This window comes from Fistularia commersonii, chromosome 31 (assembly GCF_037954325.1).
Source record: "Fistularia commersonii isolate RoL2024-O1a breed Wild chromosome 31, RoL_Fcom_v1.0, whole genome shotgun sequence".
In the NCBI taxonomy this organism is placed as follows: Eukaryota; Metazoa; Chordata; class Actinopteri; order Syngnathiformes; family Fistulariidae; genus Fistularia; species Fistularia commersonii.
In genome coordinates, this window is record NC_141314.1 from 11,864,335 (window position 1) to 11,877,657 (window position 13,323).

Sequence of the window (13,323 nt, forward strand, 5' to 3'; positions counted from 1 at the left end):
GGAGAACGGAGAACCCTGAGGAGAACGGAGAACCCTGAAGAGAACAGAGAACCCTGAAGAGAACGGAGAACCCCACGGTGAAGGAAGGCCTCCCGGGGGAACCCAAGCAGCGGCTAGCAGGGTAGCTAACCTCTGCTCCACAGCCCTGCCTTCTGACCGCAGGGGCCGTTTGTATTGATGCTGCCTGTCCTCCCGTTACCATGGTGATAGTCGTCTTGTGTGGGTTGAAGGTCTGATTCCAGGAGGTGAACCTGAGTGGGAGTCGTTGTGGACGCCTTGAGCACCCGTTCCCTCGCTGAGCGTCTCCAAGAGAAGACTGATCCCAGTGTGTGCCTGGAAGACAAGGACCAGGGCTTTCTTCTCCCTCGCCATCCGACATCCCCTCCTCCTCCTCCCTCCAGGGGGCTGCGGGCCCAGATCCACATCAGGCCCGGATCCACATCAGGCCCGGATCCACATCAGGCCCAGATCCATACTCAGCCCAGATCCATACTATGCCCAGATCCACATCAGCCCCGGATCCACATCAGGCCCAGATCCACATCAGGCCCTGGATCCACATCAGGCCCAGATCCACATCAGGCCCCGATCCACATCAGGCCCGGATCCACATCAGGCCCAGATCCACATCAGGCCCAGATCTACACTAGGCCTAGATCCACATCAGGCCCAGATCCATACTAGGCCCAGATCCACATCAGGCCCAGATCCACATCAGGATCCACATCAACCAATCTCCTCTCAGCACATGGGGGGGGCAGATACGCCATTTGGTCTTTTTCTTCTCCAGGAAACATCGGAGACCCGGGAGCCGAAGGAACGGGAGGGAACCCAGAGGTTCCTCCAGGTGAGGTTCCTCTCGAGCTTCTGGAGACACCTGGAGGCTCTCGGTCGTACCTGGCGTGGACCAGAGGGCCAATGGGTGCTCCATATGACGTGTCTCGTCCAATCACAGCTGGGATAGGCTCCGCCCCTCACGGCGGGGTCCGGGGTTTGGACAATGAATGAAAGAATGAGCGAATGAATGTGTGAGCGATTGATCGGTGGTCGATGGTTGCTGTAGGTGTGTTATCTGTAATTATTGAGAATGTATTGGACCACACCGATCAGCCAATCAGGACGGATCAATCATTCATGCGTTCATGTGTCCATCACCTCTCAGCTCGCCGCGAGGTTGGACGAGGCTGTTGACGTATTTCTGTACATCTAACATTGAAATCCTGGACTTTTCAGGCACGGGTTCCAGAACCTGAAGGAGGTCTGGAAGGTGAACGAATGAATGAATGAATGAATGAATGAATGAATCGATGGGGAGCAGCATCCATCAGGCCCAGATATACGCATCATCTGAGAGCTTTCCAACACACGTCTCATGGGACTTTGGCAGATCTGGGCTTCGATTCGGCAGAAGATCTCAGTCCGGGGAGAAGCACGAAGGCAGAGAACCAGGACGTTCTCGTTTCGTATCAGTGTTGGACTGTCTTCGCCCACTAATCAGATCGCCGTCAGATGTTACGGTGGCAACCGGGCTCGGTTTCCCTGCTTGAAGGTGTCCGTCCTCTCATTCCAGAGGTTCTTTAGCTCTATCGGCGGAGATGTTGTATATTCAGAGCTGAAGAACCTCTAGGATGCGAGGAGGACCGTCTTCAGTAGACCGGGACCCGGAGGACCGAACCTCCGCTTATCCGCTCCTCCCGCTGGCCGGGTCTCTCCAGATCGAAGCCAAAGGGGTGAGGAACTTCTTCAGTACCAGGACTAAAACGCAATCGCCTCTTTTCCTCGCAGAAGATAAGCTGCAGCTCCTCCCAGACTGTGAGGGACCAGCGAGGAGTTTGCTAAGTATGGTTTGAGCCGGTACTCGCGGAGCAGAGCATGATGGGATGTTAGAAGAGCACGGAGGTGGCCTTCAGCTGTGGCCAGATGCTGGGTGTCACCAGGAGCCCATACCGCCGCTCATCAAGGTCGAATGAGGCGGCCGCCACCGGAGCAAAGATGGCGGCAGAGCACGCCGTCCTCCCTCTGCTGCATTCAACGCTCCACAGAATCCAGCCAGTCCTGATCCTCCTCATGGAGATCAGGACTTACAAGTCAACTGGCCTTCAAGTTCCGCTGGTTTTCATCGGAACCTTCCAGAACACACCCTGGCTCTGGATGACCCCCGGATGGGAACTTCATAAGAGTTGTTTGCACTTGCGTTTCCTGCCGAATGAAGAGTTTCCCCGCGGACGAACAACGGAATATCTTATCTTACGATAGCATTTAAACAACGGCCTACCGCAGACGGCCAGTGGGTCAGCCTCTGTTTTCCAAGACACATCTAGTTACCTTGGTAACCAAACAGCTCCCCAGCAGGATGGAAGCTCGGTCTTCAGCTCACGGTACAAAACATCCTGATGGATCCAAGCCGTCCAAACACACCGGTGTAAACAGGAATCAGACTCCGTGTCATCTTCCATGAAACAGAGGAGGCTACGAATGGAGGCATTTCAACCCTCGCCACCCAGGAGAGTCTAAAAGCACAAGACCGAGCAAAAAACAAATAAAAGTGGGCCGAGGATCGAAATGCCTGATTCTGGAGACCGGAGAGCATCTCTGGCCAATCACTCGGGAGCTTGAGAGCTGCAAAGCCAGAGAGCCCAGACAGCTGGGCGAAGAAGGGCGCCAGGCGGCGGTACTGTGTCCGGTGCCCTGAGAGACCTCCAGAAGGACCGCTGTCATGCTGCAAGCGAGGACAAGCAGCCTCACGCCCTCCTGCTGGGCCAGAGGGCGTCCGGACCAAGGGAAGGACAGCTCCTGGCCGGCAGGAGGCGGCACCGGTGGCAACGAAGGAAGGGTTGCGGCACGGAGGCCGCGGGGACGAGTAGCAGCTGGAGGATGATGGCCAGGGTGTCTGCAGGGAGAGGCCGGCCGGCTGAGCATCGCCACCGATGATAAACAACCCTTGGCCATCTTGCTGGTCTTTGGCGTGAAACCCGAGTGTGCGCAGAACTTTGGTTTGGCATCCAAAACTGAATAAAGGAACGGGTGTGAGGGAGTCTGGATGGCCTCAGGGTCAAAGGTAGCTTTCCTTTTTTGGGGATCCGCCATTTGAAGGAACCCGGGTGGATTGGTTAGGTCCCTGAAATCCACCCACAAACCCCTTAACTGCAGGGGCGTTTGGTTCAAGAGCACCGCCCTGGGAAAACTAGGTAGGCTCGGAAAGAGCAGACAAGATACAGGTGATCCTCACTTAACCACGTACTCAGTTAACGACGACTCGGCTTTGCCATAATATTAGAATACGTGCCGAATGCGTTGGTAGCGGAAATGTGAGTGAGTACATATTGTACCCGCTTATAATTGGCCTATATTCATGCAAATAAAACCATTAAAAAGAAAAGAAAAGGTAAAACGGCACGGTACAAATGGCTGATATGTATGCAAATACCATACGGTAGTCCGGTTGGAACGGTGTTTCGCTCAACGCCAAAATGTCTCAACGGCAGAGCCCTTGGAACGTAACCCGTCGTTAAGTGAGGACCACCTGCAGCAAAGTTCAGGCATGTAGTTTGCAACTCCAGGCCTGGAGAGCCGGACAAATCCAGGCTGATCGCCAGTCGCTTGAGAAGTGAGCTCATCAGACACTTAAACAGCCGACACTCGTTCTTCTTGCACATCTAAAGTCTGTTGCCTCTGAACGTGCACTCGTCCTTGCAACCGCACTGTGAGAGCTGCACACCGAGCTGCACTCAAACGTCCTATTGCACTGACACTCTTCTATTGCAATGTTCTTCGTCTTCTTCTTCTTCTTCTTCTTCTACTTCTACTCCTTTGGTCTTTTCCCCTCAGGGTCTCCACAGTGAGTCAACTTTCTCCATCTAACCCTATTCTCTGGATCCTCCTCTCTCACACCAACTATCTTCATATCTTCTCTCACTACGTCCATAAATGTCTTCCTCCAGACCTCCTGCCTGGCAGCTCCAACTCCAGCGTCCGTCTACCAATATATTCTCTATCCCTCCTCTGTCCATGACCCAACCATCTCAGTCTGGCTTCTCTGACCTTCTCTCCAAAACATCTAACATGTGCTGTTCCTCTGATGGACTCCTTCCTGATCCTCTCCATCCTGGTCACTCCCAAAGAGAACCTCAACATCTTCATCTCTGCAACCTCTAGTTCTGCCTGCTGTCTTTTGGTCATTGGAACAGTTTCTAGTCCAAACATCATCTCTGGTCTCACCACTGTCTTGTACACCTTTCCTTTCAATCTGGGCAATAATCATACTGATATCTATGATCCTATTTATAATAATGTTCACACGCTTTCCAGCGGCACAGATCCAAAAGCACTGCAGACAGCAAAGTAGGAATTTCACCCGTTTCTACCCGGCAGATGTGACAGTGAATCTCGCTACACAAATTCTCCAAATCACCCAGCAGAGGATTCTGGGAGGACGGGTCAGGAAGGAGAGACACGGCTTTATTTGCAGCTTTCGCCGAACGCACGAGCACTTCGCTGAGCCGACGGTCCTATCCAGGTCCTATCCAGGTCCTGTCCGAGGGTCGGAGCAGAACAACGGAGCTCCTTAAAACCAGAACATGCAAACAGAGCTGCGAGGTGGAGGAGATCCGGCTTTCCGCGACGGCATCTGTGGATCGGAGCCACTGACCAGCGCACATAGGAGGTCGACGGCCTCCAGGATGAGCTCCTGATGTCCTATTCTGGTGACGCCGAGCTCCTCCAGCTCCTGATGAGTGATGTGCAGCAGCTGCTCTCCGCCCATCTGCTCCCGCTCAAAGCTCTTCACATACTGTTGGAGACAGTCGTCCAGACCTGAGGAGAAGGAGAAAGAAGCGTGACGAGTGTGTTAGCTTCGCGGCGCTCCGCGGGGGTCGTCTGCCAGGTGGACGCGCACGGGATCCCAGAGTCGACCCGAATCGCGCGACGACCACCTTTGCGTTTCTCGGCTGTCTTCTCTTCTCCCTGCTTTTGGCCCGGGTGCCGATGATCTCAGCCGTCACGCCGTTCCATAAAGACCCGACGGGACGCAAGAAAAACCATCTCCCTCTGTTGGCTCCGTGCACACGTGAGGGAATCAGGGCCGCTCGTCCGCCGGAGCCGACGCAGTTTGGACGGCAGGCCGTCGCCGCCGAGCGCCGGGGGCTTCACGCGCGACGAGAAGGTCCGAAATACTATCGATCTCCGGGGCCTCCGACCGCACGGGGCCGGCAGAAAGCACACTTCTGCAAGACACAGTGGACGACTGCAAACGCACACACACAATACAACATACACTGCGTAACAATGCAGTGTATGAACACACACTTGAAATGCAATCACACATGAAAAGCAGCGCTGCGACGGCCCGGCTCGCCGATGAAGCCGGCGGCGCCGCGGCCCACGGGGACGGGAGCCGACGGAGAACGTGTGGTAGCACCTTAACACGGGCTCACACACACACACACACACACACACACTGGGTGTGCTATGGGACACCAGACACACTATCAGGCCTCAGAAGGTGTTGCTCCGAGTGACACTGACAAACATCTTGTATCCAGTGAGGAGATCTGGACCCGTCCTCACGCTGAAGACTTATTTATGGAAATGCATGAAAAGGCTCGTTCTGGGAGGCGCAGCGCTGACCTCCGTGGCGTCCGTGAGGACGTGGCCCGGCTCAGGGAGAGGTTTGAGGGTTCCCGCCGCGGTGACGTCACACTGAACGGTGTGTGAAGAAGATGGGAGAGGTTTGAGGGTTCCCGCCGCGGTGACGTCACACTGAACGGTGTGTGAAGAAGATGGGAGAGGTTTGAGGGTTCCCGCCGCGGTGACGTCACACTGAATGGTGTGTGAAGAAGATGGACCGTCTCGCAGAGCCACGCACGTCTCAGTCCAGAACAACCAGGAACTAAAGCTGGAGCGAGTCCTCGTGGCGCCGCCTGGTCTCCTGACCACGGATGAGGAGGCGAGATCTTGGTCTCCGCACCAAAGTCAGATGTGACCGATAATGGAGGTCGTCGGCGTTCCGATCCCTCCGTTTGAGGAGAACGTCTGCTGAAGAATAACCTCGGAGCACCGGCCATGCTCCCGTGCATGTTCTCCTCCACATGACTGCTCGTCCATGAAGACCCGCAGAGTGGACGGCAAACCTCCGGGCTTCTCCACTCCTGGGACACACATCTATTCTTCTTCCTCCTCTGCCTGGACTCTTCATCAGGCAAATGTAATAACTGACTCTGTTTGCAAAATGATGACAGTGTAATTCCTCCGCTGACATTTCAGATTCTCCTCAGGTGGCAGGAGTGAAGTACCTTCTCACCCTTATTACTCCGGTGCCTTCTTCAGTCATCCTGCTGCTGTCCAACCACTAATGCCCCCCGCAGTACATCAACTGCATCCACTACATGAAGAATGAGAGAGCTGCAGGCCGACCAGCTCGGCTTCCTGCAGGAGAGGCTTCCTCCAGGAGAGGCTTCCTCCAGGAGAGGCTTCCTCCAGGAGAGGCTTCCTCCAGGAGAGGCTTCCTCCAGGAGAAGCTTCCTCCAGGTCAGGCTTCCTCCAGGAGATGCTTCCTCCAGGAGAAGCTTCCTCCAGGAGAGGCTTCCTCCAGGAGATGCCTCCTCCAGGAGAGGCTTCCTCCAGGAGAGGCTTCCTCCAGGAGAGGCTTCCTCCAGGAGATGCCTCCTCCAGGAGAGGCTTCCTCCACAGCTCCTGGAGGCACAGCTGGACACTGGAGCTCCATGGACGGAATCCCCTGGCATCTTCTCATGCTTATCTGATCCGGTTTCATTTCTGTGAACACGCACAGAAAACACCTGCCTCTTTCCTCACACACACACACACACACACACACACACACACACACACACACACACACACACAGCGTACATGAATGCATGGACACACAGCTGCGAGCCAATCAGATGAGTCAGAATGATGCCCCCCCCTTGAGGAAAAGCAGCTGATCTGGGTTCATCTGCTGAGTTCATATGCCAGCTGGAAATAGCACATGGTGTTCACAACACACACACACACACACACACACACATCCTCTGAACTCTGAACTCTCAACTCAGTGAGGCTTTTGGAGCGTCAGACGTCACCGACCGCTGTAATCGGTGTCTTTTGGACGCTGCAGCGGCGCGGAGGTCCAGAGGACCTCTGCTCCCAGATGTTCCCTCAGATGGCGGCAGGATGACGGGAGTCAGGACGAGGCGTCTGAGGAGCGCCGACGTGAACAAAGAGTCATTCTGCACGACCAGACGTGTAACGGACTCGTACGCCGGCGCCGCCTCCCTTCCGGCCAATCGGACGCCTCCGAGGGCTCCTGGAGACGGCTGCGGTCAAACAAGGACCTCCTCCGGAATCACTCGCCGAGGCTGCCGGGACCGGAGGTTCTCAGAAGATGGAGCAGCTGAACGACGGCTCTCCAAGAGAGATGACCCAGAAGGTCCTGGGCGAGCCGGATGAAGCGTCTCCTCCGCTCCGGCTGCCTCCCGTCCCAGAAATGACAGGGTGAACAATCATGGAGTCGCCTCTGTGGTGAGAGCAGCCGCCTTCATCCGCTCCACGCTGGATGAAGACCCGGCGCAGTGGAGCGTCGGGCCGCGACTCATCGTCCAAAAGTCCACGCGTCTCCCGCCGGCCCTTCCCGAAATAAGCCCCTCCTCCTGTGGAGCGCCGGGGTTGCTAGGCAACAGCAGCAAGCAAGGGCTCAGAGCAGAAGTGAAGGATCAGCAGTTGCTGCCCCTCAGGACCCTCAGCTGATGCTGGGCTAAGGAGTATTAGCGCGCGCGCACACACACACACACACACACACACACAGATCACACCCGCAAACACTGATAATACACACAAACACACACATTCAGAGTACAGATACAATAAGACTATGCGCACACACACACACACACACACACTCCTCCATGGAGCCTCCTGTTAAACAGCACCGTAGAAGCTCTGAGCGTGGCTGCAGTTGAAAAGGTCCCTCAGCTGAGAGAGGAGGTCACCGCTGGGCCGTGAGCACCAACCTCGGTCTGGAGGCCAACCCCGTCCAGATCCTCCTCAGAGACCTGGGCTGAGGTCCGGCAGGCAGCCGGGACGCCCGGCACCCGTCTGCGAACCTCCAGCTCCAGACAGCACGGAGAAGACGCGAGGCTCAAGGAGAAGATTCCTGCACGAAAACATTCATCACTTAATAGCAGGATCTTCTGAAGACCTTCAGCTTCTGGAAGGATCACCATCACCGAGAAGGAAATGGAAAACGGGGAGCCCGAGGAGACTCCAGGAGTTCGAGAGGTCAACTTGAACGTTCCCTGACGCCTGGTCTGCTCCTCTCAGAGCAGGAGGAACCCCTGGATGGAGTTTGATGAGAGGAGGCTCAACCAGAGCTGAAGGTAGCCTGAGCGGCTCAGGACCTCCACCTCTTCATCCAAAGAGGCCTCCTGAAGCTGCGGCCTTTCAGAAAAATCCAGCCTTATTGTGTCTGCGTTGTATCTTCACAACCTCCACGGAGCTCCTCCACCTGCTCCTCACCCTCCTGCGCTCCTCAACCTCAACCTCCTGGTCCGCTGATGAAGCTGGTCTTCTCCGGCCCGCAGGGTGAGAGAAAACTGCATTCCCTCTGGAGGCCTCGAAGAACTCCAGGTTCCCTGTAACCCTGACAGAGTTCCCCTGGAACCCGGGGGAGATGATTGAGGGGCCGGGGAGGACCATGTTTGATGTGCTCACGTTCTAGACCAGGTGGATTTATGAAGAAGCCCACATGGAGGATGAGCAAAGCGGGAACATCCAGGAGGTCTGGGGGACACCGAGGAGGAGAAGGACCCCGACACGGGGCAGGAAGGAGCTTCAACACTCAGAAGCCCAGACCAATGTCCCGTCTAACCGTTCACATCTAAGGTCAGCAAAAGGAAGCAAGCATCTCCTGCAGGAGACCCTGGATTGGAGCCTGGAGTCCTGTGACTCCGACACACGGCAGCCCTTTCCAAATCATCTCGGGACGCACCAAACCAGAGGAGACCCGGCCGAGATGCTGAGATGGAGGCTCGGCAGGAGACACCGCCGGAGCCTGAAGGTCCCGCGGTCAAAGGAAAAACTATCTTCATTAAAAATATCAGTCTAAATATAAATGTAGGGCAGAAATACTGCGTATCCATTATTCATCCATTCATCCATTATCCATGCAGCTCCTCCCGCCCCCGGGGCCCGGCTGCCATTGGACGAGAGGCGGGCTTCACCCTGGACCAATCACAGAGCCTCTTACAGAGACCCTCACCCTCTCACGCGTCAGGACAGAGCGAGGTCTGCATGTCACTGGGTCACTGGCTTACAGTAGAAGTTCTCAATACATTCACCTGCCGGAGGAGATCCGGCTCTCCACCACTGCCCCGAGGGAAGATCTGGGACCATCAGGTGCAGACGTACGGTTCTTGCACACACACACACACACACACACACACACACACACACACGCACGCACACACACACACACACACACACACACGCAAGCAGGGTCAGCAGTGGCCTTGGGGTTGGAGGCGGAGCAGATACAAAAAAGGTCAAGGGGTCAGTCATATTGTGGGCGAGCGGTGGAGGAGCGTTCACTGCATCTCCATATCTCCACACCTCCACGCTGACCTTTCACCACAGCTCCATCACCCATGGCGTGGAAGTGGTTCTTCACACCGACGTCACCTGTCCCAGATCATCTCCGGTGCACTCCACGTCCTGGTCCAGATCCTACGCCGTCCGCGGGGGAACGCCGACCTCCTGACTGAGAAGGTGACACTGAGCGGAGGCTCCAGAAGAACATCTGCACTCCTGCTGGAGCGTCTGTCCTTTGCATTCCCTGTCAGATCTTCACTCCTCTCGCATCATATCTCACCGACCCCCCCACAGAGGCAGCGAGCGCTTTTCTGCTTCTCCCTTGGACGAACCGCCGCCTCTCTACGAGGCTTCGGTGGTTCTCCTCACTGCCGGACGCGGCCGTGCTGCGGCGGTGCGGCGAGCCGGCCGGCCGGCCCGCCGGGAAGGCGGCCCGAGCACGACACGCACATTCACGGGCCGAGAGGCTGAGAAGGTGAGAAGGTGAGAAGGTGAGAAGGTGAGAAGGCGAGAAGGCGAGAGGGTGAGCGACTACGGAGACGGAGATTGGGGATTGGCAGGAGGCCCTTCATCAGGCGGCCAATCACAGACCTTTTACAGCACACCTCTAATGAGAGGGACAGACATAGAAGCAATGCAGAAGTCCTGCAGATCCAATATCTGTCTTCTACAAGGCAAAGATAAGTGGCGTCCACCAAGCTGCTGGAGCTGAGTCGCATGGCTGCCAAACTCTGAAGCATCTCCCTGGGGTTTGAAACGCAGGGAAACACGCCGGTCGGCCGATCCGCCTCCGAGCATCAGTGTTTCTGTGCTCTCCCCGGGAGGAGACCTGGAGAATCATCTCCCAGGACGTCCCACCTTACTGACCCTCTAATTACAGGAACCGGAGTTATTACAGCCTGGTGACGCAGGAGGAGACCTCCTGTTTTCTCTTCTGAGGACATTCACACGCTCAGTTCTCGACCGCCGGCGGCCCCAGGAGTTCCAGGAGGTCCAGTGGTCCCAGTGGTCCCAGTGGTCCCAGTGGTCCCAGTGGTCCAGCACGGCTCTTTGAACACACTGATGATCACAAAGAAGAGTCCCTGCTAGCCGAGGCTCCTCAGGCCTGCAGGTGCAGGAGGAGCTCCTGACGGGACGTCCTCACACACACGGGCCTCTGTCTCAGCACGCTTTGACAGGACGCCCGCTTCATCTCTCATTCCGCACAGTTCCCTGCCCTGATCCCACACACACACACACACACACACCATACCCTCATTCCCTGCCCATCTCAGGTCCCTCAACCTCCCTTTCATGTTGCTTTGCACCTTTCCACTTTATCCTAAATCCCCACTGCTGTTATCAGGCAACTGTGTGTGTGTGTGTGTGTGTGTGTGTGTGTGTGTGTGTGTGTGTGTGTGTGCGTGTGTGTGCGTGCATACATGACAAGCTCTGCATGCATAATAAACTGGTGTGTGTGAGGCACACAGAATCGGCGTCCATGTTTTGCCGCTTCCCTATCTTATGACATGTGCTGTGACTCTGACACGATCCGATCTGGTTTCTATGACAACCGATGCCCCACTTAACGCTCCAGAGTTTGTGCGCCTGTGCACGTTTAACCGTGTGTGTGTGCGCACGTAGCGCATCCAGATTTCACCACAAAGACACAAAAGCCCCCTTTTGGGACGTTTCCTTCCCCTCCGTGCTTCACCCATGCATGTCCTGGGTGGAGGAGGTCCTGGTCTACTCCCAGAACCACCTGGATCCACCGGGTCTCCGTGCGCTCGCCGGACCAGTGACACCTCATCCGTGTCCGCGGGCAGAAGGCGTGTGTTTGGACGTCCCCCGGGCGCAGATCCTGACACGTGCTCATCCTCAGGGGAGGGTGAAGCCCGGGGATCCGACCGACGACCCCCTTTAGAGGCCGAGCCACAACAAGAAGAACCGCTCCTCCTTTGGAGGGCACGTGGAGACCTCGTCCGGCAGATCGGGTCTGCGATACCCGCCCACGTCAAACCCGGTGAGCCAGGCGTCTCCTGAGCAGAGCTCCAGGATCTCCGTGATGGTCAAAGCTCTCACGTCCCTGCTTCGTTCTCTTTGAATTCCTCACAAGGGGTTTGGTAGAAGAAGAAGATCACCTCTTCTCTAATGATGTCCAGTTTAGTGCTGCAAGAAGGTTCCCAGAATATCCCACCGCCAGCTCAAGAACCTTAGTTCCCGTTTGCTTCGTGCACTGACCGATACCTCCAGAACCCGAACCCCCTCCTTCGAGACAATAACAGGCAGCCGCGTCAACGGCAGCTCCTCAGGCCTGAAGGTCCAGGACGATCTGAGGAGGCCTCCAGCAATGGCAGCAGAGAAGACCAAGGTACTGGAGGAGGTGCATTAAGTACAGATCCCTATGCATTCCTTTGTCCGTAAATTGCATACACACACACACACACACACACACACACACACACACACACACACACACACACACACACACATATACAGAGGGAACTCCTCCAGTGTGGGTGTTGGAATCAAAACAAACGCTGATGAGTCATCTCTCCGAGGCTCAGCAGCCCCTCCACAGCTCAGCAGCCCGCCGGCCCAGGAGACGCTCCTCTAGGTTCTGTCAGGTTCCTCGGGGTTCTGTGGGGTTCTGACAGATTCTTCGGGGTTCTGTAGGCGGCCACCCGTCTCCGTCTCCTCGGGCCGGCCGGACCCTTGCTAAAAACCGGGCCCCGATGCAAAGACGGGGGCAAACTTCCCCACCTGGTGGGTGAATGCGGGTTGTGAAGGAGTGGTCCTTGTGGTCCCTGAGACCGGAACCTCTGGACCTCGGTCTCCTGGGCCACGTGCACGGGGTCCTGGGACGGCGCTCGCCGGTCGCACCGTCCCCCCGCGCCCCCCCGCTCAGAGGAGCCTCTAAAAATACCGTCCTGTGTGAAGGCGCGGCGGCGGAGCTGGAATTAGCCACGGACGGGGAAGCAAAGCGTTCCCGTCATCAGAGGACGAGAGGCTACTGATGTTGACGGCCAAACCTCCCCTCATCCTCCTCTACCTCCTTCTACCAACCCCTCCTCTACCTCCTTCTACCAACCCCTCATCCTCCTCTACCTCCTTCTACCAACCCCTCCTCTACCCCGCCATCCTCCCTCCTCTACCCCCTTCTACCACCCCCTTATCCTCCTCTACCCCCTTCTACCAACCCCCCCTCCTCCTCCCCCGGCAGGAAATGAATATTAATAGTCAGATGAAGTGGTGGAGGACGAGTGTCTGCGTGCCTCCCGTCCCTGGACATCTCTATCTGCCGGCACGCAGGACAAACGACTGAAGCTCCTCCAAAGGAGGTCCCGGGGGCGCAGCTCCCCGGAAGAAGCTCCAGACGCCTCGCATCTCTTGGAGGAGGATGAAGCGGCGAGGAAGAAGAGGCCGAACGGAAGCCTGCGTACAAGGGCTTATTGACAGCGGCTCCGTGCCTTCTTCTCCATCCAGAAGACAATAAGATCTTAGCTTAGCCCAGGATCTTCATCTGATGGAGGCCAGGGTTCGCTGAGAAGGACTTTCACGGGCCAGCAATAAAACAAGTGGTTCTTTGGTAGAGCCTTCATCACGTTGCGTGGCCTCGTCCTCATCGTCTTCCTCGTCCTCATCGTCCTGATCACCTGGCTGAGGGTAGTATGGACTTTGTTATCATGAGAACCGTGGATTGAAACAAGAGTCCTGAAAGGATTGTCCTCTTCTGTCCCGCAGCCGCCAGCGGGTCTG

General features: G+C 56.3%; 1 protein-coding gene across 4 annotated transcripts in view; it reads right to left on the reverse strand.

Annotated features, from left to right (window-relative positions):
- LOC147215906 (connector enhancer of kinase suppressor of ras 2) overlaps positions 1-13,323 on the reverse strand; it is a 44,551-nt gene that overhangs the window by 29,448 nt on the left and 1,780 nt on the right. For all 4 annotated transcript variants that reach the window (XR_015109224.1, XM_086178725.1, XM_086178726.1 and 1 more), the window contains exon 2: positions 4,649-4,812. Coding sequence is in view for 3 of the 4 variants with exons in the window: in XM_086178725.1 (XP_086034851.1) it covers positions 4,649-4,812 (164 nt within the window). In the remaining variant the exon portion in view is untranslated. The remainder of the gene's footprint in view (positions 1-4,648; positions 4,813-13,323) is intronic.